At 36.4% G+C, this 13715-nt stretch overlaps 1 protein-coding gene across 2 annotated transcripts in view; it reads right to left on the reverse strand.

The window, feature by feature from the left end:
* Positions 1-268: 268 nt before the first annotated feature.
* Positions 269-13715, reverse strand: part of LOC143244189 (uncharacterized) — a 39535-nt gene continuing 26088 nt past the window's right edge. Inside the window, exons 6-8 of one of the 2 annotated variants that reach the window (XM_076488420.1) lie at positions 7837-11597; positions 6509-6643; positions 269-3330 (exon numbers count right to left, since the gene is read on the reverse strand). In XM_076488420.1, coding sequence (XP_076344535.1) covers positions 3289-3330; positions 6509-6643; positions 7837-11597 — 3938 coding nt within the window. In that variant the 3' untranslated portion in view covers positions 269-3288. The remainder of the gene's footprint in view (positions 3331-6508; positions 6644-7836; positions 11598-13715) is intronic. The other variant, XM_076488422.1, reaches the window with a different exon arrangement.

Genomic DNA, 13715 nt, shown 5'->3' on the forward strand with positions numbered 1-13715 from the left:
ATGTTTTACAAAAACCTGCTCTTAGTATAAGTACACTCTTGTCAGTAATGTTTTACAATAATCTGCTCTTAGTATAAGTACACTCTTGCCAGTAATATGTTTTATGAAAAACCTGCTCTTAGTATAAGTACACTCTTGCCAGTAATATGTTTTATGAAAAACCTGCTATTAGTACAAGTACACTCTTGCCAGTAATATGTTTTACAAAAACCGTACCTGCTTTTAGTATAAGTACACTCTTGCCAGTAATATGTTTTACAAAAACCTGCTCTTTTTAGTATTTATTTAAGAAACTTCCACATAGGTACACTCTTGCCAGTAATATGTTTTACAAAAACCTGCTCTTTTTAGTATTTATTTAAGAAACTTCCACATAAGTACACTCTTGTCAAAGTCATGATTGTTGGAGTTTACTTTTTCATTCAGAATATTCACATCACAAAAAGTTGGAATGTTTTGTTTTTTTATCCTGATATCATACGTAAAAACAGCCAAATAAAAATCACATATATAAAAAGACAGCGATTATAAAAAAGTTTAAGAGACATTTCTTTGAGTTCAAACGTTTTACAGTAGATAACAGAAATGGAACGTTTTTTCTCAAGTTTTCTTTTATTAAATATTTAAACATTAGAGTTCAGATACATTTTATACATTTAAAATATTTATTATTATTTACTACTCTCAGTAGATTATTTAGTTTTTATTGGCTGTTTTTTTATACTTTATTTGAAGAAACTCGATAACTTACCTAACACACAGCAAAAAACTATATACAAACGTAACTTTAACATACAACAAAAACATTCTAAAAATTGTCAAAAGACCTAAATTATTTGTTGAAAATCATGCTATTTGCTAACTATTATTGTTTTTCTCCTAGTGATGCTCTTCATTGTCCATTTCTGGTTTTGAATTCTGAATGGATGAAATAAAACTAATTTGAAAAGAACATACTAAAAGTATTCATATAGCATGCTTTTTAACCACATATTTTAGGCTTACTGGGTTTCTTAATGGTTCGCTACGTATTGGTGTTAACCCTAATATACAAAAATAGCGTCAAAAATACCAACAATACCCATAAACATATTGTTGGTATGAGCGTTTTAGCCCAACAGGTAAAAAAAAACAAACAACTAGGTATTTATGTTACAGATTATATTTTTATTTTTAACTATAGTAAAAATATTGTATTTATAATAAATCTGTTAAGAAGCCAGAAATATCAAAAACACTTGCGCGTTAAGGAGGTACTTGGAATTATATTACTTGACACTATAACAAAAAAGATAAATATACATGGAGTGTGAAAGAAAACATTATTTCATTTTAATCTAATTTTTCATGATATTAGAACAGTTAGTTATTAAAATATACTACATGTTCTCACATCGTACGGAATAATAAAGTCAAATTAAAGAGAACCAAGTGATTCTAAAAACGCAAATCCAAAATACCGATGTTTTAGTGTTGTCGTTTAAATCTGTTATCTTAGTTTCAACAACTTCAAGGTTATAATATAATAAGGTGTAATCTCAGTAGCAGATCGTTCGACTGTAAATTGACAGTCGCTCAGTACTATTTTGGGCACTTAATAACATAATATGTCATTTAATAACAGAATATATTATTTAATAACATAATGTTGAAACTCAAGTAACTAAAATCATGTTCAAGATTATGCGCTATGTTCAATTAAGTGTTGTTGTTTTTTATAATAACGGAAAATGTAAGGATAACATTTTAATTCATACAATTAATCGAGGAATGACTTTTAACCCACATTTCTAGCCTACAGCTGGTCAAAAATTAATTTTAACCCACACTTATAGCCTAGAGCTAGTCAAGAAATGACTTTAACCCACATTTCTAGCCTACAGCTGGTCAAATATTGATTTTAACCCACATTTCTAACCTAGAGCTAGTCAAGAAATGACTTTAACTCACATTTTTAGCCTACAGCTGGTCAAATATTGATTTTAACCCACATTTCTAACCTAGAGCTAGTCAAGAAATGACTTTAACCCACATTTCTAGCCTACAGCTGGTCAAATATTGATTTTAACCCACATTTCTAACCTAGAGCTAGTCAAGAAATGACTTTAACCCACATTTCGAGCCTACAGCTGGTCAAATATTGATTTTAACCCACATTTCTAGCCTACAACTAATCGAAAAATTAGTTTTAACACATATTTAAGTCTACTAACGCATGTTTCCCTACATCTAGCAGCATTCAGTTTATAATGTTTTGTATAAAGTTACATAACATGCGTGTCATTGCTAATAACAATAATTTAATATTTTTGACGGAATAATTATAACAACTAAAAATTTATTTATATATATCACTAGGAGACTCTTTGGTATGGTTTTGTAAATGGTGCCACAAATTTCCTTGGCTATTCTATATAAGTAGCGTCTTCTGATAACTTACAGATAAGCTTTAAGGCTAATAATGTTGAAATCGAAGTTCGATCTTTGCTAATGATACGAAAACAAATACAGTAGTAAAAAATTAGTTAAGAGTTTCAGCCACACGAATTTAGAGCAATGTTATCACACGACTTACGTTAACTCGGTCATTAATTATTTTTCTTCCGTTAAAGTTGTGGAAAGCAACACACACTGATTCAGTCTACTGCTTATATCGTATTTCAGAGCTATATACGACTAGAATACAAATCACAATACATGAGCTGCGAAAGGAAATAAACGCCTCATAAATGACAGCTATGGCAAAAATGAATCATATTACATTCAAATGAAAAGGAAAGTTTATATAAATGTTCTTTTGGTCTTTCACATTTCTCTTTTTAGTCCCAAAGCCACAAATGATAAGCTGAATGGATGGTTCCTTTCTACTGTCAAACGGTGAAATAGTGTGGTCCATATGCTGTCCTCAAAATTCAAGAACCCGGTAGCCATAGGGTTAATATTTGGTGATAGTATGAGTAAGTCGATAACAATTGTTAACGAAACGAAAAGAACTAGAAACATAAGAGAGATTAGTAGCCACGGACCTTCTTTTCTTGACTGTTGGTAACTTCAAAGACACAGCATATGATGAGCAAAATAAAATCACACACACACACACACGAACTATTACTAAATTCTCGTCCTACGAGCGTTTATGTTTTTGAGGTTTAAAGTCCAAATAAATTATTTCGCGTCTGCTCCTGTATGTTTTAAAAAAACATTAATTTAACTAGTGCTTTAGAAAGAAAACACCAGAGGTCCTTTTCTCAGAAGTCACAAATTGCACACAGGTGGCAAGAAGAAATATTAATTCCTGCAGTACTTTGAGTGATTAGGCCAGTGTTTCGCCTGCAATAGAAGATAAAAACAAATTATATAGTTTACTAAATTAAAGAAAGACAACCAAAGTAACTGATATTTTTTTTAAAAACGTAAGTTAAAGTTAAATCCTCACGAAGGTCAAAACTAAGCAATGTAACTCATGAACTCCGAAACGATGTCATTTAAAAATGGTGAATATGTGAAAAAGAGTACGTGATAAAATGTTAAAAGTGAATTAAAAATACGCGCTTGCGCAATTTTCTTATCACATGATGCAAGTTGTACAATTACACCCTTGTGCAAATTAATTGAAACAAGGCGGAAAATTACGATTTTTTCAATTAGTTTGCGTTTTATATCTGAGAATTCAAAAATTACTCACAAATTAATACATGATATGACCGCCTTTATTTTTCAGAAGATCATTAATCCGCTTTAGCATCGAGTCCACAACTTGACTGCAATCTTTACTAATTTTTGTATCGCGGTACCACACCTCAATTATGGACTCAATTAGCTTATCTTTTATAGTACAGTCTTTTCCTCAAAGTCTTTCTTTACAAATCGCTCAAAGATTTTCAATAGGATTTAAGTCTGGAGAGTTTCCAGGCCAGTCCAGCACCTTTATTCGCGTTGTAGTCATAAAATTCTTCACAAGTTTCGATGTGTGGCACGGAGCCAGATCTTGCTGAAAAATGCCAGATTCATCTGGTAATATCTTTTTCAATTGTGGAACGACTCTTCTCTGCAAAACTTTGATGTACTGTGGTCCTCGCATCATACCTTCTACGATATGTAAGCCTCTGACGCCATATTAGCTGAAAAAGCCCCAAAACATCTTCTTCAAGGGATGTTTTACGAACTGATCGATGTGAAATTCTCGAATTTTTTCACCTGGAGATCTGCGAACATGCAGACTTCTTTAACCCTGTATGAAGAAATGAGTCTCGTCACTGAATAACACCTTCCTCCATTGTTCTTGCATCCAGTTCTTGTATTTCAGGCCCCATTGATACCGTTTTTTTTTCATTGAGTTGGAAAGAAGTTGCTTTTTGACTGGTCTCCTTGCCCTACTAACGCAATTTCGAATGACGTAATATTCCTCAAATTTTCGTCATATATCCCAAAAATAGATCGACCGTACTGCAAAACACAGCTAATGATGCCGTCTGTGTGAAAAAATGTCTGTTGAAGGAAATTAGCGGGTCCAGCGAGCCTACACCGGCCGCCATGTTGAAAATATTATAAAATGACCATTTGTTTCAATTAATTTGCACAAGGGTGTATATATTCCGAGGAAACTCTGACTAATTTAGCAGTGTAAGAATAGAGGGAAGATAGCTAGTCATCACAACCCACCGCCAACTCTTGGGTTACCAACGAATAGTGGGATTGACTATTACATTATCACACCCTCACGGCTGAAAGGACGAGCATGTTTGGGGTGACGGGGATTCGAATTCGTGACCCTCGGATTACGAGTCTAGTGCCTTAACCACCTGGCCATGCCGAGCCCTTCTTTATTGCTTCTTACAGTTCAAAGTAGAGTAGGGCCCGGCATGGCCGAGCGCATAAGGCGTGCGACTCGTAATCCGAGGGTCGCGGGTTCGCGCCCGCGTCGCGCTAAACATGCTCGCCCTCCCAGCCGTGGGGGTGTATAATGTGACGGTCAATCCCACTATTCGTTGGTAAAAGAGTAGCCCAAGAGTTGGCGGTGGGTGGTGATGACTAGCTGCCTTCCCTCTAGTCTTACACTGCTAAATTAGGGACGGCTAGCACAGATAGCCCTCGAGTAGCTTTGTGCGAAATTCCAAAACAAACAAACAAACAATCAAAGTAGAGCAAGATATGGACACGACCACTTGCCGAAAAAACTGTTCAATGATGGCTCGAATTTCGCGCGAAGCTACACAAAGGTTATTTAGGATAGCCGTCCCTAATTTAGCAGTGATAAACTAGAGGGAAGGCAGATAGATAACAACATCCACCGCCAACTCTTGGGTTATTATTTTATTAACGAATAATGGAGTTTACCGTTACACTATAATATCCAGACGGCTAGAAAGAAGAAAATGTTTAGCATCGAGCGGTCTGACCACCAAGTCCTACCAGTTCCCTGCATTATTTCGTACTAGCGCCTATTACGATAAAATGAAAACAGCGTTCATTTTTTTCATCACCTTGTCTAAAACGTTTAGAATTTAAACAAAAACAGATTATCGACGCAACACGAAACCACAAAGTTGCTGACAGCTATTTCCTGTTACGAATGATTCGCTGTTGTTTAATTAGTGATTCCCACTTCACGATAACTTCAACCGTTTTAAGCATAATACACATCTCGAAGGTTATTGCCTTTTGGTAATGTCTCCGTGCACGTAATATAACTATTATCAGTTTCAGGCTAGAAGCACAGCTCTCTTACCAAAGTTTTGATTGGCCTGAAGAATCACACTCAGAAGGGAAGAAAACGCCACCTATAAACTATTACATAACTACCAAGTGAGAATAATTACACCAGATATCTGAACTAAGCCTAAACACGTTTTACACGTTAGAATAATAGAAAATATGTAAGACGTGTCATAATGTATAAAAGATATAAATTATGTGAATAAAAATTTGAATAACTTTCTTCATAAAGCATGTTTTGTGTAAAACAGTAAACGTTAAAAACACTAAGGTTAGAAAGCTAGATGCGACACATGCACATGTACGAGGTTCCTTTTGCTAGGCCTAGCGCGTTAAGGCGTGTGCTTCGTAATCTGAGGGTTGCGGGTTCGCGCCCGAGTCGCTCCAAAAAAGCTCTCCCTCCCAGCCGTGGGGGCGTATAATGTGACGGTCAATCCCACTATTCGTTGGTAAAAGAGTAGCCCAAGAGTTGGCGGTGGGTGGTGATGACTAGCTGCCTTCCCTCTAGTCTTACACTGCTAAATTAGGGATGGCTAGCACAGATAGCCCTCGAGTAGCTTTGTGCGAAATTCCAAAACAAACAAACAATCCTTTTGCTAATACTAGCGCAACTTCTATTACTTTATCATAATTCGATAAATATATCAAATCTTCAGAGTTACTTAAGAAACCTTAGAACATTTTTATCAAAGTGATTTCCTGTTAACATTGTATTTAATATACCTTTGTAACGATGTATTTATGGAAGATACAGTGAGAATACATTATTACAGTATTTGTTGAGGATTCATACCTGACAGTCGTCTCCACAATACCAGCTTTGTTTACAACCAGAACACATAAAAATAGCTTTTTTACTGCACAACCCACAGTGAGGACTTGCTTTCTGGTTCTCTCTATTTTTGAGACTAAGATTTCTATCCATTGCCTGTTAAATAAGATACATTGTAATATTAACTGTTTGTTGCAGATATTCTCATAAACTTACACAAAATCTAGCTGTGTTAGCCGTCTTTAACTTTGAACTGATAGACGTTTTTGGACGTAAAGTGGAGACGTGAACCATAAACCCTTAGATTCATAGTCTGAAACACTGATATCATGCTCGGCAATATGATATGAACAAAACTCTGGTCTTACATCCTGGTGTCTTTAAACACGAAAGACTTTGGACTGGTGTTTAGCTCAGGTTAGCACAAGTGAACGAGAATTGTTACACACTACTGTCCGTGGACGAGATTAACTTCCAGTCCATCGTAGGGTAATTTCCAATCATTAGTATCAAGCGATAGGAAGACTAAAGCAAAAACATACTAACGAGAAAGCTTCTTATTCAAGAACACGACGGACAGCACGGTTCGAACCCAGATCTAAAACATTAACTGTTTCGTGAGAAACTAGTCTTGTAGAAATAAATGAGCAAAGGCACGACAGTAAAACATGGGCAATTGTAATTTGTAAATCTTTATATTTATAAAAATGAAGTTGAAAGAAAAGAAACTAATCATGTTGATTTTTTTTCCGCGAAAGTTAGTTCAAACTACTTCCAAATTTGAGTTATTTATTTTCAGCCGCGGCATAATAGCTCATATAATGATTCTGAGCTGTTTTTTTCAGGTATATCATTTTAGCCCTTAGTGACACAGCGGTATATTTGCAAACTTACAACGGTAAAAACCTGGTATTGATACACGTGGCAGGCAGAGTACAGTTAGCCCAGTACCTTTGTACTTAATTCAAAACAACAATAAAAATTTAGCCCATAACTTCATCTCTTGACAAATTTTAAATTTAATTACAACCACGACCATTGAAGGCTCTCTCTTGTTTATTTCTGAAGAACTCAATCTTATTTGCATGAATTGATAATAAGCGGTTAGAGTTTTGATTATATTTTTAAAAAAATTACAGAGACCTATACTCCGCTGGTTTTAGTTAAGACTGAAATTGGGTTGCAATACTCACCGTAGACATAGCACAGATGAGTTTATTGTGAAGCTTTCTGCATAATAAGAAACAAACCATTGCTTTCTTAACTGTGGTACTATAGTAATAATCAAATTGTTGTTGATACTATAATATAAAAACAATAGAAATAACAAATCCTCTTGTATGTTTTACCTGGTTTCCAAGATGATGATCACTCGGAAGACGCACCATCGACTGCGGAGGCGGGTAGTTAAGCATCACAGGTCTTTGCGTCCATGTGTCGTATGGTGAAGCTACAGTCGAAAGCGTTTGTGAATTTATAGATCTCGAAACGTTTCCGCGCTGTTGTACAACCTGATAAGGTTGTTGCTCTATTATTGGACGGACTTCCACTCTGTAGTGAGTGGGATCCACTAGTCGTCTGAAGAAAGGCTGAGAAGACAAGTCTGGTAATTTACAGTTTATCGTGGCTGCCTCGGGCCAATGTGATGAAGGTACCTGAGAAGCAAAGTTTTTAATTGGGGTAGTAAAGTTTGGATTAGGTAACCTGTGCAAAGCCTCAGGAGACGATCTAACCTGCAAAAGGTTATCATGTTTGAAAGGATATTTAGGTTCACTCGTTCCAGAGTAACCAGATAGTGAGGGCATTGCTAGAGGGTTTATAAGAGTTTGATGGGAAAGCGCATTTGGACGGACAGTATAAAAGGCTGTCGTCTTGTTCTGGCTGTTTTTAAATTCATTTGCCCGCTCTTGTGGTAAGCATCCGCTCTGTTTCTGGACAATATCTCTCGTAAAACATGTATTTGAATTAGGTTTAGGTACAGAACAACCTATTATCCTCTCACAAACGTCGCAATGGTCGTTTTTATGTTCCCTGGCGCAGTTGTGAAATTTCTGAAGTGACGGAGAAGAATTTGCGACTGAAGACAAATGGCCATCGTACAACGTTCGAAGATGAACGTTAGATGCACATGATTGTTTGTCGCAACATACTTCACCTGGCTGGCACGAGTTATTCATCACAGGGGCTACAGTAGCCACACTTGGTGAAATCATTTTCTTTTCCACAGCATTCTTTGGATTTTGTTTCTCTGGTGTTTGGTCGGATTTGTCACTGTATTGAATGACCCCTGTTGCTTTTATACTTTTGTTCAGAGGTGGTACAAACTGTAGCGATGAAAAACCAGAAGGATACGTTTGAATGAGTGGTGCTGGCAAAGACTTCAGGGGATTAACTGCGGCTGTAGGTATTGTGTGGCAATGAGAAGGCTTTGACTCACTTTTCCAAACTGGCCCAGAAAGCTTTGGAATGTTGGATATACTTTTGTCAGAATGTGTTTCTTGATTACCAATCATAGAAACTTTTTTCTCTGAATCTCTACAAGCACTTCCACTTGAGACATATACTTTTGCCAAAGTTCCTCCGGTATTATAAGCATCATTCTCTACCTGAGCTGAAGATCCCTCATCTAAATTGAAAGTGGTTGGTTTTGTTTCTGTGACAGGTTGGTCACTTTTGAAACTTGCGTTTAATTCAAACTTGTAATTCGTACTCATTGAAATAGTTTCTGCATTTATATTCTCGGACTTAAAAGGTTTCTTTTCATCATCTTCTATTTCAGGTGAATCTACCAATTTAGGGAAGCATTTTTCCAGCATATCAAGCAGCCTGTATTTTTCTTTACGAGTTTCTAGCAACTCTCTGTACTCCTTTTCACGCTGTTTGGCAAGTTGATCTAAAATAACAAGTTCTTTTTTTCTGTTTTCCATTTCTTCTGTTAGATTCCGGAAAGGGCGACTTTTTTCCTTAATTAATGAGTAGTCACTTTGATTGTCATTCTTATCAAGTGTTTCATAACTTTGAGTACAACTATGAAGGCCTGATAAGGTAGCTCTTCCAGGCATGACACCATTATTAATTAAAGTAAGGCCTGACGAGACAGTTTCTTTTGGTACGACACCAGAGCTCACCGAAGTGAGGCCTGACGAGACAGTTCCTTTCGGCACGACACCAGTGTCAATTGAAGTAAGGCTTGACGAAGTAGCTCCTTTCGTTAGGACGCCAAAGTTACTTAAAGAAGTACTACTTGACTCGACGTAAGTTACGGGTGGCATGCTCGAAGTGCGTCTTCTTGCAGGTTTTTCTCGTTTTTCTCGTTTTTCTTCTTCAGTCATGTGATGAGCTGTGTCTGTGTTAGTAAAGTCTTCCTTCTGTTGGTTGTGAACATTCTTGTCATTACCAGAAGATACAACATGCGAAGGTTCCTCGTGGAAACCTACTGAAGAAGACAAAACGTTGCTTTTACTGTTCTCTTTAGATTTAAGGGATTGTTCAGATTCATAAATTACCTGGATTTCATTTTCTTTGCTCGTGTTTGCAATCCCTTCAGTATCAAACCTAGTTTCAGCAGAAGTTCCGGAAACCGTTTTTTGTGCAGTAACCTCGTTTCCCGTATTTTCGAAATTTCGATCCTTCTCGCCTTGTTTTGAAAGATGTTTAGTGGTTACTTCTTTCTCTTTATCTATTGCATAACTCATAAGTCGTTTTCTCTTTAGTGACAAGTATCCTGCAGAATTAGACAAACTAAGTGAGTCATTCTCTAAGCGAGATGCGTGAGGTTTGTAAAGACCATGTTCTGTACATCCAAAATTATTTTTACTCGAATGATAATTGTAATTATCTAAAGACTTACAGTTTTTTTGTCGTAAAGGTATTCTGAATAAATTTGCTTTGGAAGTGAGTTCGTCGCTACAATGGACCATCCCACCACCACCTTTAAATCTTGTTGATGAGGTATTATTAATAACCACGGTTTCATCTGATGTCTGGGTTGATTGAGATTTTAATTCAGTAACCTTATTTGGCATAGTGAGGGTTGTGTCTTCAGTTCCCTTTGTTTTAAGAATCAACTTGGCAGTATTGTATTCTACTGAACGCTGAGATTCATCGGCTGAGCCCTGAGACAGTTGGTTAAATATTGGAGCCTCTTTACTTCGAATATTTGAGCTTTTCATGAGCTGTGGTTTAGAATAAGAGCCTTCTTGTTTTTCTGGCAGAGAAATATCCTTTATAAAACTAGCAACTGACTCATCCAAGTGTTTCGTGTATTGCTGAGAAGTCCATTGATCTCCCTGACTCGTCACTGGTGTACACTCTTTGTAGAACGGTTTCTTTTGACAATCACTTGGAGGAGTTTTTAATAAACGACTAGCATTCGTAGGTTGAAACATAATGTTTTGTTCTGTATAAGAGTTAACACACTGGGTGGATAAAGCACCTTCAAGGTTCATAGTTGGTGCATTGAATTTACTTGGCTTGATGAGATGACTAGTATTATGTTCCTTAGGTGACGAAGAAACTGAACAAAATCTTCTTTTCAAAGGCTCTAGGTCAGTAAGAGACATCTCATTGTGTTCTTTAAGACTCGGCATATCTAGGTTTAAATGGCTGTTAAGTTTGGCGGGTTCTTTTAGTTGCTCCAGAGACAAGTCTGTGACGTTTTCACACCCCTCATCAGGTTTAAGACAGTTTAAAGCAAATTTATTACTGAAACAATTCGAACGATCGCAAGTGTTTGCTTGAGTGTCGTCAAAACCCTTTGTCGATGGATTTGAAACTTGGAGGTTTAACGCTGAAGAATTTAAGTTCTTCATCTTGTAATCTTGGACTTTTCTAAAAGCTGATGTCTTTGATGCAAACTCATATAATTTCTCATTACCAATGTGAACGTTGTATTTCCGCTCCACGGTTGGTTCGTGAGCTGAAGTCACTGTGATGGGTTTTCCTGCACTCTCTAAGTCACGATACTCTTTTGATGATAATTCGGTAGTGTAGCATCTTTTTTCTGCTAGACTTGGGAGGGTTAAAGAAGAGTTCTTTGAAATAAGGCTAGGATCCATCTTAGGACAAGTCGATAGAAACTTAGAAAACGTGCTCCTCGATACTGCCAAATCTGTAAAATAATATACAGGTTCATTTTAGGTTTCCTCTTAAATGCCGCCTTTCTTCACTGCTAACAAAATGAGTTTGCTACTAGACATAATAAATGAGTACCACCCTTTTGGACAAAATCTTAACAATTGTTATAGACATGGGACTAATTATATTATGGTAAAAATAAAATGGTTATGAAGATTCAAATCAGCAAATCACAGATGACTTACGGTAGCGAAAGAATGGCATGTTTCAAAAATACATTTTTACATGTTTGGCATTCATGTGTAGTGTCTCGTCACCGAACATTGATTGTATTTTGTGGTAACATATACCAAACCTATACGAAAATGTGTTATTCATTCACACAGTTCATTAAGTTGTGTTTAGATCAGAGATTTAGAATTTCCAAGGTAAATATATCGCTTCTACTTAATGGCATTGGAAAATAAAATAATATGGATCAACTTGGGGACCCAGGACCATCCAGGAAAAGACGCGCAACAAACTCTACTCCATCTGCATTAAGTTAATATCCAATAACACAAAGGCCAGTAGTAAAAGCTTTCCATGTACCGAGGACAAAGGTACACAAGATCTTAGTAAGGATCTTCGTCTGTAAATACGACATAAGTCACGTGTGCACAAGTTGCTTTCACAACATATCCGTTACTGCAGCTGAAGAATGAGGTATTCGTGCTATTCTATAAAACTTCGATGAATTTCTGTGCAATTGGAATGTTGATATAGGTGCTGGGAGACTGTCGTCCTTGTACACTAGATGGAATATGGGAAACCTGCATGGAGTAGTGTATACTTGAAACAGAAAAACTTTACAATGAAGCCTTATGCAATAAAATAAAGGGTCCATTATATGAATGCAAAGCCAAGACCACTCTTTACTGCATTTTCTATCAAAATCCATTTAGTGCACCAAAATAATGGTTTTTCAATGTCCGTTTAAGTTTAAGCAGTCTGCTCACACAGAAACCCATATGTTCTGGGTCCCGTGACTTGGCTAGAATATTTTTGTATAAAATAAAATGAATACACGTTGCACCTGTTAAAAATACCACAGTTTATTTATGATTGCTAAGAAATGACTTGTTACAGGTTACTTTCTGGATGGTCCTCGTTTTCAAGATGATCCATATCATTTTCATTTAGCACAAATAATTGGTTTGGCTTGTTATGAAATGTGTGCAAAGCTACATGAGGGCTATTTACGCTAGCCATTCCTAATTTAGCAGTGAAAATCTAGAGGGAAGGCAGATAGTCATCTCCACCCACTGTCACCTTTGGGGTATTCCTTTTGCAACGAATAATGAGATTGACTGTACATTATAATGCCCCCACGGCTGAAAGGGCGAACATGTTTGGTGTATCAGGTATTCAAAGCCGTGACGTTTTAGATTACGAGTCGAGCACTCTGACCACCTGGCCATGTCTGAAAGGTCAAGCATGTTTGATGAGACGGGGATTCGAACTCGCGACCCTCAGATTGCGAGTCAAGTGCCCTAACCACCTGCCTAATACAAAGGCTAGCCCAGTCTTGAAAATTAAAGAACTTCGATACGAACACATCCTTATGATCTGAGTGCACGAATATTTATTTGGTATCGAAAAGAGCTGTTACGTATTTTTCGCAAAAGATATCCATTTCTGATGAAATCGCTTTACGTGCATGGCGCCAAGCAATGTCAAAATTCAACTCTATATTTTTTGAAACGAGATGTAAGAACAGAATATCATATTTATTCATTATTATTAGAAAATTATAATTTTAAACAGTCAAAATAATATGTTTTTATCTTATCCTAAAAAAAACATATGATAAGCATCGAATTATCGTCAAAGCTCCTGTTACCATTTACATTTTCGAAATGGATTTATTGGTCTGATAATTTAGCGCATCAAATTTATTCGTGCTATAAAAGAATGCTCAAAAAATGCGAGAAAAATAAACTCGATGTACCACGAATAACAATATGATATAGCAGAAACTTTGTTTGTTTGTTGTGGTTAAACACAAACAGTAAAATATTGTTGAGGCACCAACTGTTTTGCTATTTTTTATACATGCCTTATGAACCCATGTTACCACGTCCAGTCGTTTTCTCTCTGACGACACTGTTTC

The sequence above is a fragment of the Tachypleus tridentatus genome, chromosome 2 (genome assembly GCF_004210375.1).
Source record: "Tachypleus tridentatus isolate NWPU-2018 chromosome 2, ASM421037v1, whole genome shotgun sequence".
NCBI classification, from domain to species: Eukaryota; Metazoa; Arthropoda; class Merostomata; order Xiphosura; family Limulidae; genus Tachypleus; species Tachypleus tridentatus.